The sequence below is a fragment of the Paralichthys olivaceus genome, chromosome 2 (assembly GCF_024713975.1).
Source record: "Paralichthys olivaceus isolate ysfri-2021 chromosome 2, ASM2471397v2, whole genome shotgun sequence".
NCBI classification, from domain to species: Eukaryota; Metazoa; Chordata; class Actinopteri; order Pleuronectiformes; family Paralichthyidae; genus Paralichthys; species Paralichthys olivaceus.
This window is the reverse complement of record NC_091094.1, coordinates 5,977,169-5,993,950: the sequence shown is the minus strand read 5'-3', so window position 1 is coordinate 5,993,950 and position 16,782 is coordinate 5,977,169. Positions and strand designations below refer to the sequence as shown.

The 16,782-nt window shown below is 39.6% G+C and overlaps 3 protein-coding genes across 5 annotated transcripts in view; 1 reads left to right on the top strand and 2 right to left on the bottom strand.

Annotated features, from left to right (window-relative positions):
* Positions 1–667: 667 nt before the first annotated feature.
* On the bottom strand, positions 668–4,086 carry tshba (thyroid stimulating hormone subunit beta a). Its single transcript, XM_069532901.1, has 3 exons — positions 3,955–4,086; positions 3,665–3,861; positions 668–3,007 (listed from the first exon to the last, which is right to left on the bottom strand). The coding sequence occupies exons 2-3, from the start codon at positions 3,824–3,826 to the stop codon at positions 2,732–2,734; spliced, it is 438 nt and encodes a 145-aa protein (XP_069389002.1). The 5' UTR covers positions 3,827–3,861; positions 3,955–4,086; the 3' UTR covers positions 668–2,731.
* Positions 4,087–5,223: 1,137 nt separating this feature from the next.
* On the top strand, positions 5,224–12,878 carry slc5a8l (solute carrier family 5 member 8, like). 2 transcript variants are annotated; one of them, XR_011244299.1, is made up of 16 exons: positions 5,403–6,127; positions 6,504–6,569; positions 6,733–6,784; positions 7,453–7,520; positions 7,817–7,971; positions 8,559–8,699; positions 8,790–8,919; positions 9,014–9,102; positions 9,298–9,410; positions 10,799–10,866; positions 10,951–11,037; positions 11,154–11,344; positions 11,734–11,843; positions 11,963–12,048; positions 12,150–12,387; positions 12,443–12,878. XR_011244299.1 is itself a non-coding variant. In XM_020096507.2 (15 exons), the coding sequence occupies exons 1-15, from the start codon at positions 5,774–5,776 to the stop codon at positions 12,243–12,245; spliced, it is 1,806 nt and encodes a 601-aa protein (XP_019952066.2). In that variant the 5' UTR covers positions 5,224–5,773; the 3' UTR covers positions 12,246–12,878. The 2 variants fall into 2 exon arrangements, 1 of the variants encoding a protein (XP_019952066.2); XM_020096507.2 differs by having other exon boundaries at positions 5,224–6,127; positions 12,150–12,878.
* The window catches only part of sycp1 (synaptonemal complex protein 1), a 14,457-nt gene continuing 5,947 nt past the window's right edge, over positions 8,273–16,782 (bottom strand). Inside the window, exons 30-36 of one of the 2 annotated variants that reach the window (XM_069532861.1) lie at positions 16,674–16,760; positions 16,441–16,587; positions 16,164–16,217; positions 15,739–15,810; positions 15,542–15,649; positions 15,341–15,406; positions 8,273–8,452 (exon numbers count right to left, since the gene is read on the bottom strand). In XM_069532861.1, coding sequence (XP_069388962.1) covers positions 8,288–8,452; positions 15,341–15,406; positions 15,542–15,649; positions 15,739–15,810; positions 16,164–16,217; positions 16,441–16,587; positions 16,674–16,760 — 699 coding nt within the window. In that variant the 3' untranslated portion in view covers positions 8,273–8,287. Of the gene's footprint in view, positions 8,453–14,752; positions 15,229–15,340; positions 15,407–15,541; positions 15,650–15,738; positions 15,811–16,163; positions 16,218–16,440; positions 16,588–16,673; positions 16,761–16,782 lie in introns of those variants that run through there. The other variant, XM_020096526.2, reaches the window with a different exon arrangement.

Below are 16,782 nucleotides of genomic sequence, written 5' to 3'. Positions count from 1 at the left end.
TTATCAGAGTTCCTCCAAAGAGAAACATGAACATTTTAACAACATTTCAAATTCTTTCAAGCTGTTGAGACACCATGCACCATAGGGTGCTGCTAGAGGAAAAGTCACCAAAGCCATAAGAATTCATTATCTTTACCAGCTGGAGGCGCTACAAGTAAAGTCAAGGATTCAACAAAGCACAATGTCAGAGCACATTAGATATACCTAATTTCATGGCAATGCAGCCAGGAGTCATAGTCATAGTAAAAAATGTGAACCTGCTGGAAAAGTCAGACGATCAGTCTAGAATGACAGGGATGTCCCGACCGACCGACAGATCAACGCTGGCCTCCCGGCAGCTATGCCAATAGCATAGCTCAAAAATTCCCACATTTTTTCAAGTTGAATGAACACAACGCAAACAAAGGGGTACGGTGCGTCTGAATGACTGAGTGATTGGTGTCTGCACCACATGGCGGGTTCTGCCGGAGTGCTGATGAAAGCAAATTCCACTTTATCTGTGGGGGTATTATGGTTTTCAAAACACTTCGACAGGGGGAATTCAAACTATTGTACCATAACAGTCTCATGATTTTAGAGTCACGCTGGGTCAACTGTTGACAGAAGAATACAGCATAACCCTCCAGTTATGTGGATTTACAGTTAGAGTCATACCACACCAGACAGATCTTTTATAATGAGAACATTTAATGAACATTCCTGACCTGATGAAAATTATATCATATATTTTATACATTATGTCTCTTGGGCACCTTTAATTGGAAGTTTTCTGGGAACATCCAACTGGCAGAGGAGCCTGGGTAAGACCCAGAATACACAGGAGAGACCATGTATCTTATTTAATTTTCTTTAAAACAGGGACATAAGTAAGTCACACCAGATAAAGCACAAGGTTCATTTCCATCTGGAACTCCCAGGATGAGGGAGGGAGACATCAGATGGTTGGATAGACGACACAGTTCTAAAAAACTGTTGAACTGTTGCCACAGAAAACATCTTTGTACGTCAATTAACTTGTTGTATTCTCTTAATTGTTGTATTGTATTGTTCTTGTGATGTTAACATTTTCTGTTCATTTTAGAACAAAATTACTTATTTGGAGTCGACGGCAATGTGGCTTTGTAGCAATGCTTTTTGCAGACTGGACTTCAACTGGTGAAATGTACTTGAATGTAGAAGCACAACAGTAAAAAGTTGTTAAACCACAGCTTTCCCCATGTTGTCCCTGCGGTCAAACAACAACGGAAAACATGGCTTTGCAGAGGGACCTCAGGGCTATCTTACTTAACCTGCTGTCACTGTCACCTGACTCTGGGTAAATGGTACAACATGGATACAAATATTTACAATCTCTTACGCATACATGGGTGTTTTAACTATGATTCAGAAGGTACTGGTTGCAGTAAGGTCAAATACTGTTATGTATGAATCATAACAAAGGTATAAACAAACGTCTCCAGTAAAATGAACCTAATCTTGTAATCTGGTAATCTTACCCATATAGCTCATGGGAAAAGAAGCAGAGGACACAGGCACTGGACTACAAATTCCAGAATGGAACAATACTTTAATTTTGTCAGCTGACTCTTCTCAAGGTTAATGGCGTCAGGTTGCAAGAAGTTGGGCAAACCTCTTCAAGGCTACAGGATCGTGTGAACCGGTGTCAGCATGTGATGAACTGGTTTACCATCCATGCTTCCCTGCATCCAACCTCTCACACCCAGCCCCAAGGTTGATTTAAGGATTATGCTTTTATGATTTGTCAGGAATCTGTGGCACAGAGGCCTTTTGAAATGTGGAGCAATACAGATGGTAGCTGATGAAACTGAGACTTTCTCTTTCTGAGGAAAAATCTACCAATGAAGCAACAGTTACATTTGTCCACAGAGACACTGATATAAAATGTCTCCAACAGAAAACTATGATTACAAACATAACAGAATATAATTAAAGCAATGAAACAGTGATGTCACATGACGGACTCATCATACATTCTCCAACTGAGCCCCGGTGCTATAAATAAGCTCCAGCTGTCTACACAAATGTCCCTTTGAGAATGGAAAACTACACAGAAACTCTACACTCTACTTGATGCGACACAAAAATGACTCAATCTCACAAATATAGGTTTTGAGTTCAGAGACTCTTCTGTACACGTTGTGCTAAATATCTGTGGTCTGACACAGTCACGATAATCCATTGAACGGGAGGTGGTGTGAAAACAACCATGTGCTTCCCAGAATGATTGTGGAGACAAATATAGAACCTGGAGGTGCCACCATGGAGGAGCCCTGTGTTTGTTATGAAGCAAACAGAAAGCCACAGTCCCGCACAGGATGTGATTAAGTCAAGCGCAGCTTAGTCCGAGAGCTATTTAGAGACTTCACCTTTAATTGAGTTGCATTCAGAGATTCACTTTCACAGTAAACATAATAAGTCTGGGACTCACACACAAATAAACACGTATACAAGAGGGTAAATAATGCCGCTGCCACAGATATGCACCAGGAATAATCCCCGCAGTAAACTGAGAAGCAGAGCTGCAGCCCAGACACACTGAGCTACACAGGCACAATAAAACCAGCTGGTACAATAGGTGACAGTAAACACAGTGCAGGCATGACTGTAGCCATCACAAGCTAAAGGATGATGGGGTTTTTCCCAGAACATTCATGGATCATGTGGTTACAGCTTTGTCATTTCAGTGACACATTCAAAGGAAATAAAACAATCACAAAGGGAACATATAGTCACTCTGGCCGAGGAACGGGTAGACACGCCTGACTGGTTTGGTGCACCTCGGTCTGTCCACGGTGGCTCTGCGTGCGCACTCGTCGCTGTCGGTCCTGCAGGTGCCGCAGTGGCAGCTGAGGGCCACAGGGTAGGTGAAGACAGGGTTGGCGTTGACGGGACAGCCAGGCAGCACGACCGTGCGGTACGCCACCTCGTCATAGGTGCAGCCTCTCTGGACGACGCGTGGGCCAAAGCTATCCTTCAAGTTGCGTTCCTGCTCATCACACACAAACATAGGTTTTCCCATCTGCACATTAAAACCTCCATTGAGCAGTTTTATTTGTTGGCCTGTTAGTTGGCAGGATCATGCATCATGTGGTGTGGGTCAAGGAAGAACTCATGAAATACATTTTTTTTCACTTTCTTTAACATTGCACGATACAGCATTTTTCACCATCGTCCTTTATGGAGCTTGATAAAAAAACAAAAAAAACAAGCATGTTTAGGGGTTCGATATTTATGAGTGTGTTTAATTTGGTGCAGATTCTATAAAAAATGTGTATCTAGTGAATTTTAAGTTTCATAAGAGGACTGCTGGGCCTTGGTGGAGAAATGCCATTCTAGTTAAGTTTTGATTTGAGATGGAGGTGAGGAAAAATGTGCCATGATGGTTTCATTTTAATCTGACTTCTTTATTTCATGTCAACACAGCAGTAGATGAAGTGATTGGGATAAGGCTTTTTGTAAAAATGAAAATGAAAGGAAATATTCATTCATCTATATTTGAACTCAAAACTTAAATTTCAGCAGCAATTTTACAACATAATTCACATTTTCTATTTTCAAATCCTTGACACATTGACCCAACCTCTCCAGCTAAATAGAAACTAGTATTCTCTACATTTTCTTTAGTTTTTTTTCTTGTACATACCCATGAGTGGCAGAATCCCATGCAGCTCGTCGTGTTGATCGCCACACAGAAGTCACACTCGGGCTTCTCCACATACAGTGTGAAGTCTGTGGGTAAACACATGGGAACAGTTGGGCTGAACAGCAGAAAAAGGAGCCAGCAGTTGAACACAGTCGTCTCCATGTTAACTTATGTTCTTTATTCCAATCAGTTTCAACCTGCAGGGGAAAGAGAGACAAAGAGATGAAACGACAATCACGTAACAGACTGGATCAAATGCTTGGCATCTGAAGTATTGGTTGCTAGCTCACCTTAATGAGAGCTGTGGCCTGCAGGTCTGATGATGCTGTGAGTCTGAACTGTGATGTGATATTTATATAATCCACCTTTATGCAAATGTCCGTTATCGTCTATCAGTGACGAAAAGGAAGAACTAAACTTCCTGTCCATTAAGTGAATGACATGAATTAATAATGTCTTTCATGAACACATGTCATGCAGTAACCAAGAAGAATGACGCACTGGATTCTTCACCGGCTCATAGAGTCTGAAGCAGTGTCCACTAGATGTCACAACATCCCCCAAAAGCTTCTGCTTGAAAATAATGTTTACTTAATGAAGCGGAAAAAGTCAAAGTTTAACCTGAGTTTTTCTTCATTTTCCAAAACAAACCTTATCTGTCTCTAATTTGAATAAAAATTAACTTCTTTTAACAGAATATTTCTGTGTATGTCTTGTGTGCATGTGAAAAAGATGATAAGGGCTGAAAAAGGAGAGTGTTTGTCAAATCTTATCTCTAAGTCAGTAGAAAATAAAAACTACTGCAGTAGCCATCAGAATTCACGTCCCAATACCAGATTTTTGTTCTTTAATTTTTCATCAACAGCTTGAGACAGCAGGGACTTATCTTTATATTTGATTAATGATTGTCAACAAAACCTCTCTCTTGTGAAGTTAGCGATTGTTTCTTATCTTGTTGTTGCAAGTTTTTATCTGATCTGTCTTCATTCATGGTGAATCAGTTTCCTACAGACAAACACTTATGAAAAATACTCCTAAACTCCTCCTCAAATAAACGCTATCTTTTATCACACACATAGCTGGCATGTCTTGTCCTTCTCTGGTGTATCAGTGACTAGTAACAGTGTGAAATCATGACTGTAACATGAAAACATGAAGAGCGCTGAGCCAGTTCAGTGTCCATCTTAGCTGCTCATTATCTGCTCAGCTTAACAAACATTAACTGTAAAAGCCATTTCTCATTAACGTCAAATAATTTACGGGAGCTGATGCTGTCTCGAATGACTTGAATGAAACGAACCATCCTCATTAGGTTGGTAATATCAGAAGTGATCACACTTCAGCAGCAGCTTTAAAGCTACTTATTCTGTGTCCTCTGCAGTCGTCACATTTTTTCTGAAGTTTGAGAAACGTCTTTGAAGTTGTGTTGGAGGCTGTGTTAAGTAAAGCTTCAGGAATGATGACAGCAGGAGAAGTGAGCCGACCCTAAACTTTAAACCTCCCTGCCCCGAGAGATTCCTGATTTAACCGGTGACTACTGAGTAACCTGGAGTTTTAGAAGGAAACGTTGAGGACGTAAACAGGAGCGGAGACAATATCAATGAGCGCTGACACATCATAAGATCCTCGTGTTTTACTATCGTTGAAATTGTGGGTGACTTCAGCCCGATGTGTCCTTGATGGATTATTAACTCAAGTAAAGAAATGTTTATAGTCTGACGTCAGAGTGAACTAGACCAGAAGTAGTCTTGTGCTATACTATCAGCAGGAGAGACTCTATGAACTGATACTCTCAACTAGCAGATGATAAAAACAATGAAATCTTTGGATTTTTCTTTTCTTTCCGAAAGGTTTGAGGAGAAACTTTTAATTTGAATGAAGCTGATTTCTGGCAGTTGACAGATTCTGAGACGAGCTGAACAGCTTTTTTCTATTTTTTCTGACATTTGCCTTCAGGGTGTATTTTTGTTTTGGTTTATGAACAACTGGACTTGAGAGCAATTTCAGGACAATTTAAAGGGAAGAACATTAAACATTAGCAAGGTTGCATAATAGAGGAATCCTGGTGAATCTGCGCTGTATAAGGAAGCTTCTTCTACTGAACTTACCATGGTTGGTACAGGTGGTCCTGTGGACACGTTCTCAGTGTGGGACTATGTTGTGTTTGCTGCCACGATCTTGGGGGCAGCCGGCATCGGTCTCTTCCAGGCCTTCCGAAGCCGCAAGGAGACCAGCAGCGCCGAGTTCTTGTTGGGTGGACGGCAAATGACAGCTGTGCCGGTCGCCATGTCCCTCACAGCCAGCTTCATGTCGGGAATCACGGTCATCGGCACACCTGCTGAAGCTTACCGGTTTGGAGCTGCCTTCTGGCTCTTCGGATTCTCCTATGCCATCATGTCTGTCATCACCGCTGAGATCTTTGTCCCGCTTTTCTACCGACTGGGGATAACCAGCGCCTACGAGGTGAGGCACCGCAGACATCTAAATTAATAAAAATGGTACAAAGTCTGTAAGACAGATGCAGCATGAAATAACTTTCAAGTATTACATTTCAAAGCTCAATAATGGAAACATGCTCTTTTGAAAAAGCTACACAAACAGACACAGGCTGCAGATGAATCCACAATAGTTGGATGATGAAGGGCTCATGGGGCTGTACTGAATCCAACTGCTAGAAATGTATTTTCTACATAAGTGTGGAGTTAAAACATTAAGAAACAAAAACAAAGAAACAAACAGCTTTAATATTTTGTAGCTATGGATTCAACCAGTAGATGTAAACAACACAATCCATCATTTTAAAGCTGTTTGATGATTGCATTGTCTCTTGTATTTCTAGTACCTGGGGATGCGCTTTAGTCGGCCCATTCGGATAATTGGGACGTCAATGTACATCGCACAGACGGTAACTAGTACAAACAAACACTTGATGAATAAAGTGGTTAATCTAACATGGTAAACAGCAGCTGCTTCTTTCTGTTTGACTTTATGTAAAATTCATTCTTGAATATGAATCACATGCTTGTTGTGCTTCTGTCTAATCAACTAATGGTGGTATCTTTTTCCAGGCGCTGTACACCGGTTTAGTAATCTACGCTCCAGCTCTTGCACTAAATCAAAGTACGGTGAAGAACAGCTCACAAAACAAAACTACTTCTACTACTTCTTACTGCTCCTTGTTTTTCGAAGGGCTCAAAATAAGATTTTAGCTTGTAACGTTCGAACACGATCCCAAACTTAGTAAATCAACATTTTTTAACCTGTGAAGTAAATCTGCATGATGAGAATTTGACGGTGTACATTCATAGAAAAGATTCATATCTGTAAAAAAATTATTCCGTACATACCATTCACATAAGTTAAAGACTGATTGTGATTTCGGCTGCATTTATGCAAAATAATCACAAAGAGAGACATTTGGAAGCAGTGAAAGATTCTAGTTATGTTCTTATTATTATCTATCTTATTTTAGTCATTCACTTATGAACTTAAGATAATCTCTGCTTCACTTTTTTAAAGTTTTTTAAATTCACCACAGACTTGTCTTTCACGAATACAAATTTTGAGTTTTTCATGAAAATGTATTTTAGTCCATTTACAACAACAACTGACCATAACCTGAGCCAGTATTTTTCTTTCGGTCTTCTACACAAAGTTAAACCTAAGAATGTACGTGTCCTACTTGCAATAAATGAAGAGCAAACCTAAATTGAGCATCAAGTAACAAAAGATCAAAGTTATATACAGCATTTGAATATATGAATAACAAGCTTTTCCTTCCTGAATAGTCACTGGACTTAATCTGTGGGGAGTGCTGGTGGCGACCGGAGCAGTCTGCATCCTCTACTGCACTTTGGTTTGTACTGTACATTCTACAGAATATCATTTTTTGGATTAAATACATAATCTGTGCACCATAAGTGTTTTGCGTGCTGATAATAATCATGGACAACAATCAAAAACCTCCAGGTTCATTCAGGTTTTTAAGGACACCATCATCCACCTGCTTGAGTTTGTTGTTCCTGAAACTGCAACCATTGTCTGCATGATGATATACAGTTATAAACATTGTAACGTGACTGTGACTCTCAAAATAATTTCAAGAAAGTGCACGTAAATACTCAACCATGTCTAACGTGGATTTTTTTTCAGGGCGGCCTGAAAGCAGTGATCTGGACAGATGTTATTCAGATGGTGATAATGCTGTCGGGGTTTGTGGCTGTTATAGCCAGAGGAGCCATACTGCAGGGAGGCCTGACCAATATCTGGGAAGATTCCCGCCAAGGAGGCCGACTGGAGGCGTTTGAGTAAGTGCACAAGTAGACTCAGTTAGTTAGTGGAGTTTGTTTGACGGGTGGGGCTTCCTGAATCAGAGTTTTTACTGTCTTCTGAGTTTGCAGACAAAGGGAAACAAACTACATCTAACTTTTTTATCATTTTCTGTAACGCAACTGGTCTGCACTCCCCTTTTGAAACCACATTTAAATTTACTAAGTTCATATTTTTATTTGGATCTACACGAAATTGTCCACAATCATATATATGAGTCCCCTCATATGCCTGATTTTTCATCAAGATCCACAAATTCTTTCCTGAGAAATAGAGGCAAATGTCAAATAAGGCTCACATAAATCTCGTTAAAGTGAAAAAAACAAAAAATCTTGGATCTGCTCCAAAGTGTAATGGCTTCATTCTTGACCTATGTCCCATCCTTCCACCAAGTTTATTGGAAACCTGTTCTGTAGCTGAGTTGTAATCCTGCTGACAAACAAACCAACAGGCGGGGCTGAAAACCTCTTGTTGCCTTAAATGTGACACATTATTGTCAGTTTATGGTTTAATGTCCCTCAAAGTCTCTTTCCGCATTCTTTTGTGTTGTTGATCTTTACTACAGCTTTGACACAGATCCTCTGAAGAGACACACGTTCTGGACCATTGTAGTCGGAGGCAGCGTGATGTGGGTGTCTATCTACTCCATCAACCAGTCCCAGGTGCAGCGCTACATCTCCTGCAAAACCTTGGGCCACGCCAAGATGTGAGCGTTCCTGTGACGTAGTCCAGCAGTATATTACAGAGTGTGAGCGAGGGTTCGTGCACTGACAAGTTCTTCTTTTTCATCTCTCAGGTCTTTGTATGTGAACATGGTCGGCTTGTGGGTAACTGTGAGTCTGGCTGTGTTTTCTGGCCTCACCATGTACTCCATTTACAAGAAATGTGACCCTCTTCTAAACGGTGATATAAGCACCCCTGACCAGGTAGTCTATTAACTCACCATAAAACGGCCGTCCTGCTGTACATTGTGTAAAAAAGTTACAGATAACAGTGAAATGGTTTGTGTCTGCAAACCAGCTGCTGCCCTACCTTGTGATGGATATTTTGGCGATCTACCCTGGAATCCCTGGTTTGTTTGTGGCTGCTGCATACAGCGGGACTCTGAGGTGAGGCCTGGAGAAGAAGGGCAACTGTATTATTTCACATCAGTCAGGTGTTGAAGAGGAAATACATTCGTTGTTAAGCTACAGCTGTAAAGAGATAGTGTGTGAGCAATACCTGAATCTAAACATCATGACATTAATCTAATCTACCATTTAAATTGATCTGAAATGAATCGGTCTTACTGTGTTGTTTTTCAGCACGGTGTCTTCCAGTATTAACGCCATGGTTGCCGTCACTGTGGAAGACTTTATCCTCCCTGTGTTTAAAAACCTCACAGAGAAACAAGTGATGTGGATGAACATGGGTCTGAGTAAGTTGTGAATAAAAAACTTTGATGGAGAATGAAAATAAAAAACATGTACAATAGAGAAGTGAAAGGAAATGAGAAGGAGAGTTAATTCTTGTTATGAATACATGCTGTAATCACCATGAATTACAGCAGACACTCCTATGGCTGAGGACAGCAGAGACCAAGCTATAATTACATCCTCTAAGAAGGTTGTGTTTTCCATCTGTTTGTTTGTTCGTTGCTTAGTTGGTTTGTTTACTTGTTTATCAGCAATAAATGACTCAACAGATTTAGGCAGAACTTGTTTGTTTCCCACTTTCTTTAACAAAGAGAGATAGGCTTGTTAGTTCTTTGGTGTTTTCCACTATTTCCATGGGAAATGATTTATGGATCTTGATGAAAAGTCAGGCATATTTAGAGGACTGATCAAGTAAGTGCAATTTGGTGCAGCATGATTGAATTTACGGAGACTGTTGGTCTTGGTCGAGGGAGGTGCTCTACTGACTGCCAAGAAAGCTATCTTATCATTTAAACACTGATCATTTCCGCTTCACAATTTACAACCGAATCAAAGACAAATATAAAATCTAGTTCATTACAGAAACACAAGACAAACAGACTTCTCAAAGCAAAAACAGTGACTGTTTCAATAATGTGCAGGATTTCATCAGGTAGATTAAATAAGACAAACATGTGCAGACAAGAACACAGAAGTTCAATGAACTTGAGATAGGATGAGATCAAGAGCATTGCTCCACAACGGCATTTATCTCAGAATACAGCCTCAGGAAATAATTCAACACTCTTTGTTGTGTAATAAAGACATTTGGTTTGTCATGTTGTTTTTACATAATACAACAATGTTCTTAGTTTTACACAGGTAATAACTCAAGCAATGGTTTGTGTGAGGGAGAATGACACAATACCACATTAAATCCAATTAAATCCCTGTTTCGTGATTATTCTAGCAAATTTACATGGACCAGAATTATTTCCGGCACTTCAACTCTACAAAAGAAAAGTGATTAAACAGATTCCTGCACAGACAACACTGTCACAACAAGTCTACTTATTGCTAAGGATGTACTGTCTCCCGACAACATGCTCAAAACAATATTATCACTAAGATTACTGCGTATATGCCCGAAGAAAAGAACAAATATTTAGGGCTTTTGTAAGTTAAGACTTGATTTATGAATGGGTTTAGATTATTATGCTTTTGCAGGATAGTGATTTCAATAAAATAAAAAAACTGCTGCACAATTCAGCTTGGAAAACTCTGTAAAAATTTATTTTTGTAATTTTCATGTGCAGAATTTGGCTCAAGTAGCTCAAACTTTTGAAGTTGTGATCAGATTGTTCTTTTAATTTCAGTTTCATAATGACATGTATAATTCATGTCTCCACAGGTGTGTTCTATGGAGTCCTGTGTATCGGAATGGCTGGAGTTGCCTCTGTGATGGGAAGTGTTCTGCAGGTAAAACAAATTTACAGCTCTACAGCACCATCCCAGGGTGAATACAAGGAACTACAATTCTCCTGACAATTTTTTTATTTTCAGGCAGCTCTGTCCATATTTGGCATGATCAGCGGGCCTCTTCTTGGTCTTTACTTGCTGGGCATGCTTTTCCGAACATCTAATTCAGTGGTGGGTATTTACTTGAGTATTTACCAGAACAAATGCGCCCCCTGACATTACAAAGAAGCTTTGATTTAAGAAAAATGTATGTGAAATATTTGACTGCAGCAATGTTTACCTTTCAGGGAGGACTACTGGGAATGATCATTGGTCTTGTGTTGACTCTGTGGGTGGGGATCGGAGGCCAGATTTACCCACCGACAGATGAGAAGACGAATCCTCTCCATGTCAGCACTGAGGGCTGCAACAGCACAGTGAGCCACAACTCTTCAACGATAGCTCCCTGGACCAGTGCGGCTGTGACCGGACAGCCTGGGTGAGTCATGTGACAGAAAACAAAAGGTTCATCTTCTCACGTTTAAACATGACAGTCACAGTTAGTAAGTTAATGCTGACTGAATATGCAAACACTTAAATTTAGATCTGAAAATACTTTTTCACTGACAAAGCTTCAGTTTCAGTTCAAACATCAGAATGTTTGCCTTAATGTTGGTGTCACAATTGTAGAACATCAGGGTGAGCATGATTTAATCTAATGTCGAGAGTCAAATCAAATCTCTTCCAATCACTTGCTATACTTCTTCATAAAGGACTTCAAATTCAGCTGCAACTGCTGAAACATGGTTTTGACGCTGTTATCACCACCAGTAATATTTATAAAGTTAAAGGAATAGTTTGACCAGGGAACTCAAATACTTTCCTCAGTTTCAGACCAGCTCTGGCCGACTCCTGGTACTCCATCTCCTACCTCTACCTGTGTCCGTTGGGCACACTGACCACAGTTGCGTGTGGTCTGCTGGTGAGCATGGTCACAGGTGAGATATGCTTTACCCTCCACTTCCACTGCAGAGAAACAGTAAAGCTGCTCTCCTGTAAATGTTTCAAGTTATAACCTACTGTAAAACAGTTACTGGCATATAAATCTGTTCTTAAGGTGGATGTAAACAAGAGAAGCTGAACTCTGATCTGTTTGTGAGGAGGAGGGACCTATTCTGCTTCAGCTTCTTCAATAAATCAAAGGTAAGATGTTGTCTCTTTTGTCAGGTCAATGTTTCTCACAACACTACAGCGGAGTCTGTCATGGTATTGATGTGCTTCTTAATGTTCTTAACCCACTACAGGTGTCAGATGTCACAGAAAAGGCTTCAACAGAGTTTCATATGAAAGCGGACGACTTCGATTTGAAAATCAAAGCTGAAAAATCCACCAAGCTGTAATGAAGCTCTGTCAATGTACTGTTCATCATGGAGAATTCTCATTTTTATTTTTCTACATTAATTGTGCTGATAAAAAAGAAAGAAAATTACTCTACTACCTGCTTGTGCATATTTATGTTTCAACATGCTGCTGAATATGAGAATGAGATTTTTTATTTAAATATTTGTGAAAAAAAATTCAAACACTGGAATTGAACTTATCGTAACGTATCGAATACAATTAAAATGTAAAAAGTTGTGCACTTATGCTGCTTAATACCTGAGGCGATTAAAAAACAAGACATAGCAGAGAAATGTTCTGCACTGTTCTTCAAAAACATCATCAATAAAAGCAGAGATTTCATATGTTGTAAATGTTATCAGAACAATAGAGGGCAAAAGGGCACCTGAAGCAACACAGACACATCACACCGCGATCTGTTGTCTTTCTTCCATTGTTCTCCCTGAAAGCTGAGTTGCTTCACTTCATTCTAACTCTGACACACTGGAAAATGATTGTTGCCCATTTGTTATGTTTCTGACTATATGTTCATTGTCTGGTTCTTTTTATCAGAATTTTTCTTACCCAAATTAATAACATGTACAAAAAAGTCCCAAGTTGTACTTTTTAATAAATATTTTGTACAAACTGTTTACTGTATTCAAATGTATGTTTGTGAAAGAAAATACACAACAACAAGTGTAGAAATATACATGTGCTCTGTAGTAAAAGCTTTGAGAAAGCAGCTCGTTCTACTCTGGGCTGCAAAATGTATTTGAAATGAGCGCGCGAGAGAGAGAGAGAGAGAGAGAGAAGAAGAGAGATTGAGCTTTGGTCTAGGTTATAACCGTGCCCTTTGTCTCCATGGCAACACACAAAAGAGGAAGTTTACAAAGCACTGCCCTGCCCACTTTTACCTGCCACCATGCCAGCGAATCAACTCAGCCGTTTCATGGTTATAGGAAGTAGAGGAGAGTCAACCAGGACATGAAGGCAGACTCACTGCGGCCAAAGAAGTGAAAGAAGTGACTGTTTTCAGTCAAATTGAGGACACGAGGTGAGCCTTGATGTTTTTAAAATCAGTGAATGAACTATGTAAAAGTCTTTTAAAGTTTGTACTTTATCAAAATTTCACACAAGAGGGAGATAAGAAATGTTTCCACAAAAGACACGAGTCGGCTGTTATGTAATTTCTTGGTTTGTGCTAAGTCACGTTCAGTGTGTACAGTTGTTTCCTGCTGCAAATACGTAAATAAGAATGAGATCTTCTTACACACAGTACCGTGATTGAATCATTGTTTTCCCTGCATTATGTCACCAGTGAGCAAAACTCTTTTTTTAGACTGAATCTTTCTACAATAACGGAGAGAGATGTTCCATCAGAGCAGCATTTACAGCATTTATCCTGAAAGTGTTTTCAGCACGTGTTGTTTTTGTTTTCCAGTTCAGGGCTCAGTGACATGGATCCCCTCTTTGCTGCTCTGACTTGTTGCCTTTTGGCCAGTCCTTTTGCTGTGGCGCAAACAGAAAAAGGGGATTTCCCAGTCACCACAGTGAAACCTTCTGTCTCAAGCATGACACAAACAACTGCATTAAAAATGTCATCGACCTCCAGTGTAAACACAACTGTTGCTTCAAACGTGAATGAAGACACAACAGCCCCGTTCAGCAGCACAACCTGGGACAATGAAACGCTCGAAAAAACCACAATCCACCCGCAGACTTCTCAGTCAACTACCATCATGACTCCTCTGACAAACAGTTCCTCCCTGACGACCAGCACGCCTGCCGCTCACACTCCAACATTAACTGTGTTGACAGTGCCAGCGAGTGAGACCACAACAGGTTACACAAGTACACCTGGTACTACAGAGATTACTAGTGCAAATTCATCTCGCACTGTTAAAACAACTTCACATCCAGTGGACAGAATCACCAAAGGTACATATCAGGTTCAATGCCTTAATCATGAGAGTTTGATTAATCCATGTCTTTATTAACTTCTATCACCTTTTATGTTACTGTGCTTCCAGGTTTAGGACTAAACATTTCAGAAGAGAACATGACGATTGTCTTCAGCGTCGTTCTGGGAGTTTTTGCCCTGTCACTGGTTATATTCATGTATCACAGATGCAGACAAAGAATCCAATACTTGCATCAGCCGTTAAACAACTCTGACTTCCCGGGTAAGGAGCTCCCTGTTCACCACAGGATCAATACCAACTATTCTATGTATGATTAGTTAATAATACCCATTTATATTTTACAGATGCTTTTGTAGCAGATGACGATACGCTCATAATCTCTGGAGGACTTTATGAAGGACATCCCATCGACGATAATGTACCTACAGTCCCAGAAGACCAATCTCAGTTTCGCCTCGAGTTCCTTCAATAAGCAGAGACAGTTAACTACCGTTTAAAACATAATCTACACACAACCAAGTTTCCTCATCTCCCAATTTCAAGAGAAAATTCTTCATGAGGACGGGAAAATGATGAAAACATTCAAACAAGAGCCGACCTGATCAATTTGAACACTTTTACTCATATCACTGTCAATACTAGAACAAATAAATATGTTAGGATAGTAAAACATAACTCATACACCTTTTCCCATACCAACAATATAAACTAAACATAGAAACATCAGTAACACATCAGGTAACATCAGAGGTTTAAAGGATAAAATATGAACACCCACCAGAACTGTTTAACTGACCCAGAACAACACTTCTTGAACATGTAAAGAAATAAACTTATTATTATTATTACTACTGTCTATTTGATATTATATATCATATTATTAAAGTTGGAGTATCAACTACAAAACCTATGTTAATACAGTTTATCTGTCATTTAACTTGTGTACTTATGCAAAGATCTTCTCGCTGTTCTTCTTCTTCTTCTTGTCACAGCTGGTCACCGCGGTCCAACCAGCATCTCTCATCCTCTTCATTGCAGCCAACTTCAGGAAGTTTCCTGGTGACTTAGTGACGGGGCTCTGAATCAGAAAAAACGTTGATCCAAGTTTTCACATAAAATAGAGTTCTTATTTCTTTTTTCATGCATACAGATCATTTTAAGTAGCACAACAGCAAGATGTAATGTGTTACCTTTTTGAAGGTGTTGAGTTTGCAGTGTGAAGCAGGAAAAACAGATGCAGATTCATTTGCAAAGGTCTGTCAAAGAGAAAAAACAGAAACAGGTGAAATAAGCTCCTCTGGTGATCTTGCACAGATAATCAAATATGAAATCATACATTATTGGATTGATTCTGTAAATTAAAAAGTAAAATTATTAAAAAACCCACTCACCAGGAGATCATTATGATCAGAGCTGTCAGACTTAGGGTCGAGCTCGATGGTACTCTTCTTCCAGGATGCTGCTATTTCATCAGAAGGTGGTGTTCTTATTCTGTAGGACTGTAAGGGAATTCAGAGAGTAAATGTCAGCAAAGGTCACTGATATTTTTATTCATTTGGGAAAATGTCAGAATAATATTGTACATTACTTTGATCTTTGATGTTCTGCCAACCTTGTAGGTCATAGTTCTAGAGGGTTTTGAGTCGTCGTTGTGAAAATCCTACGAAGCAAAATCAGTATCAATTTGAAATATCATGTACGCTTACGTTCACAGATAAAGATTAAACTTAATCACTCTATTTACTTTATTAACACTAGTGCAGTGTTAGCTGTTATCGAGGTAAAAGTTTGAAATAATTGTGATATTGATTTAATTCATATTGCCCAGCCCTAATTTAATTTATTGTTTGTACAAATTGCTCAAAATTCGACACTGTACTTCCTTGGCCCCTGATAATACACATTCCAAGTAAGAAGCTGATCCGATAAACAGTTCTCGAGTTATACATTCACATACAGACAGATTGACAGAGATTTCTGGAATTATTAGACAGATATTTAACTGGCGCCTACCCTTTTCTTTGGTGTTGTTCCAAATGATGATCTGAGAGATTCAGTGTCAGGTTCCTTGAAAACAGAAACCATTGATTGTGAGATGATGGAATGATAATGAGCTACAGGTGAGTCAATACAAAGAATTTTAATGACATTTTTTCAGAACCTGACCATGCCAATTCAAATCTCAGTGCTGCTTATGATTACAAAGTACCCAATTTATTTTCCAACTCCTGAATTGACCTGAAATGAGACGATCTGCTCCACCTATGTAAAAGCATTAAAGTAAGCTCACCACGCTCTTCATAACGGCAGCACTTCCATCGTCTGTGCTGCACGAGGGAGTTTTCCTGGTCTTGGAGAAGTCAAACACGTGTCTCTTTGAAGCACTTTCTTTTGGAGTCTCTGAACATCTTCCTTGTTTATGGTTTGAAGCAGGTGACTAGAATTTTGATCAGAACTTGGTTGGTTAAGTGATGACAAATAAACACCCTCAGTAATATATTTGCAGTTGGACTGAGGCTATACCTGCTTGGTCCTTGCTTCTGACAGTGGAGTGAATTTCATTGATGACATTTCTTTCTTTAAATCAGCGAGCTCCTTCTGTAATTTTTCCTAATAACAAAAAAAATGTATC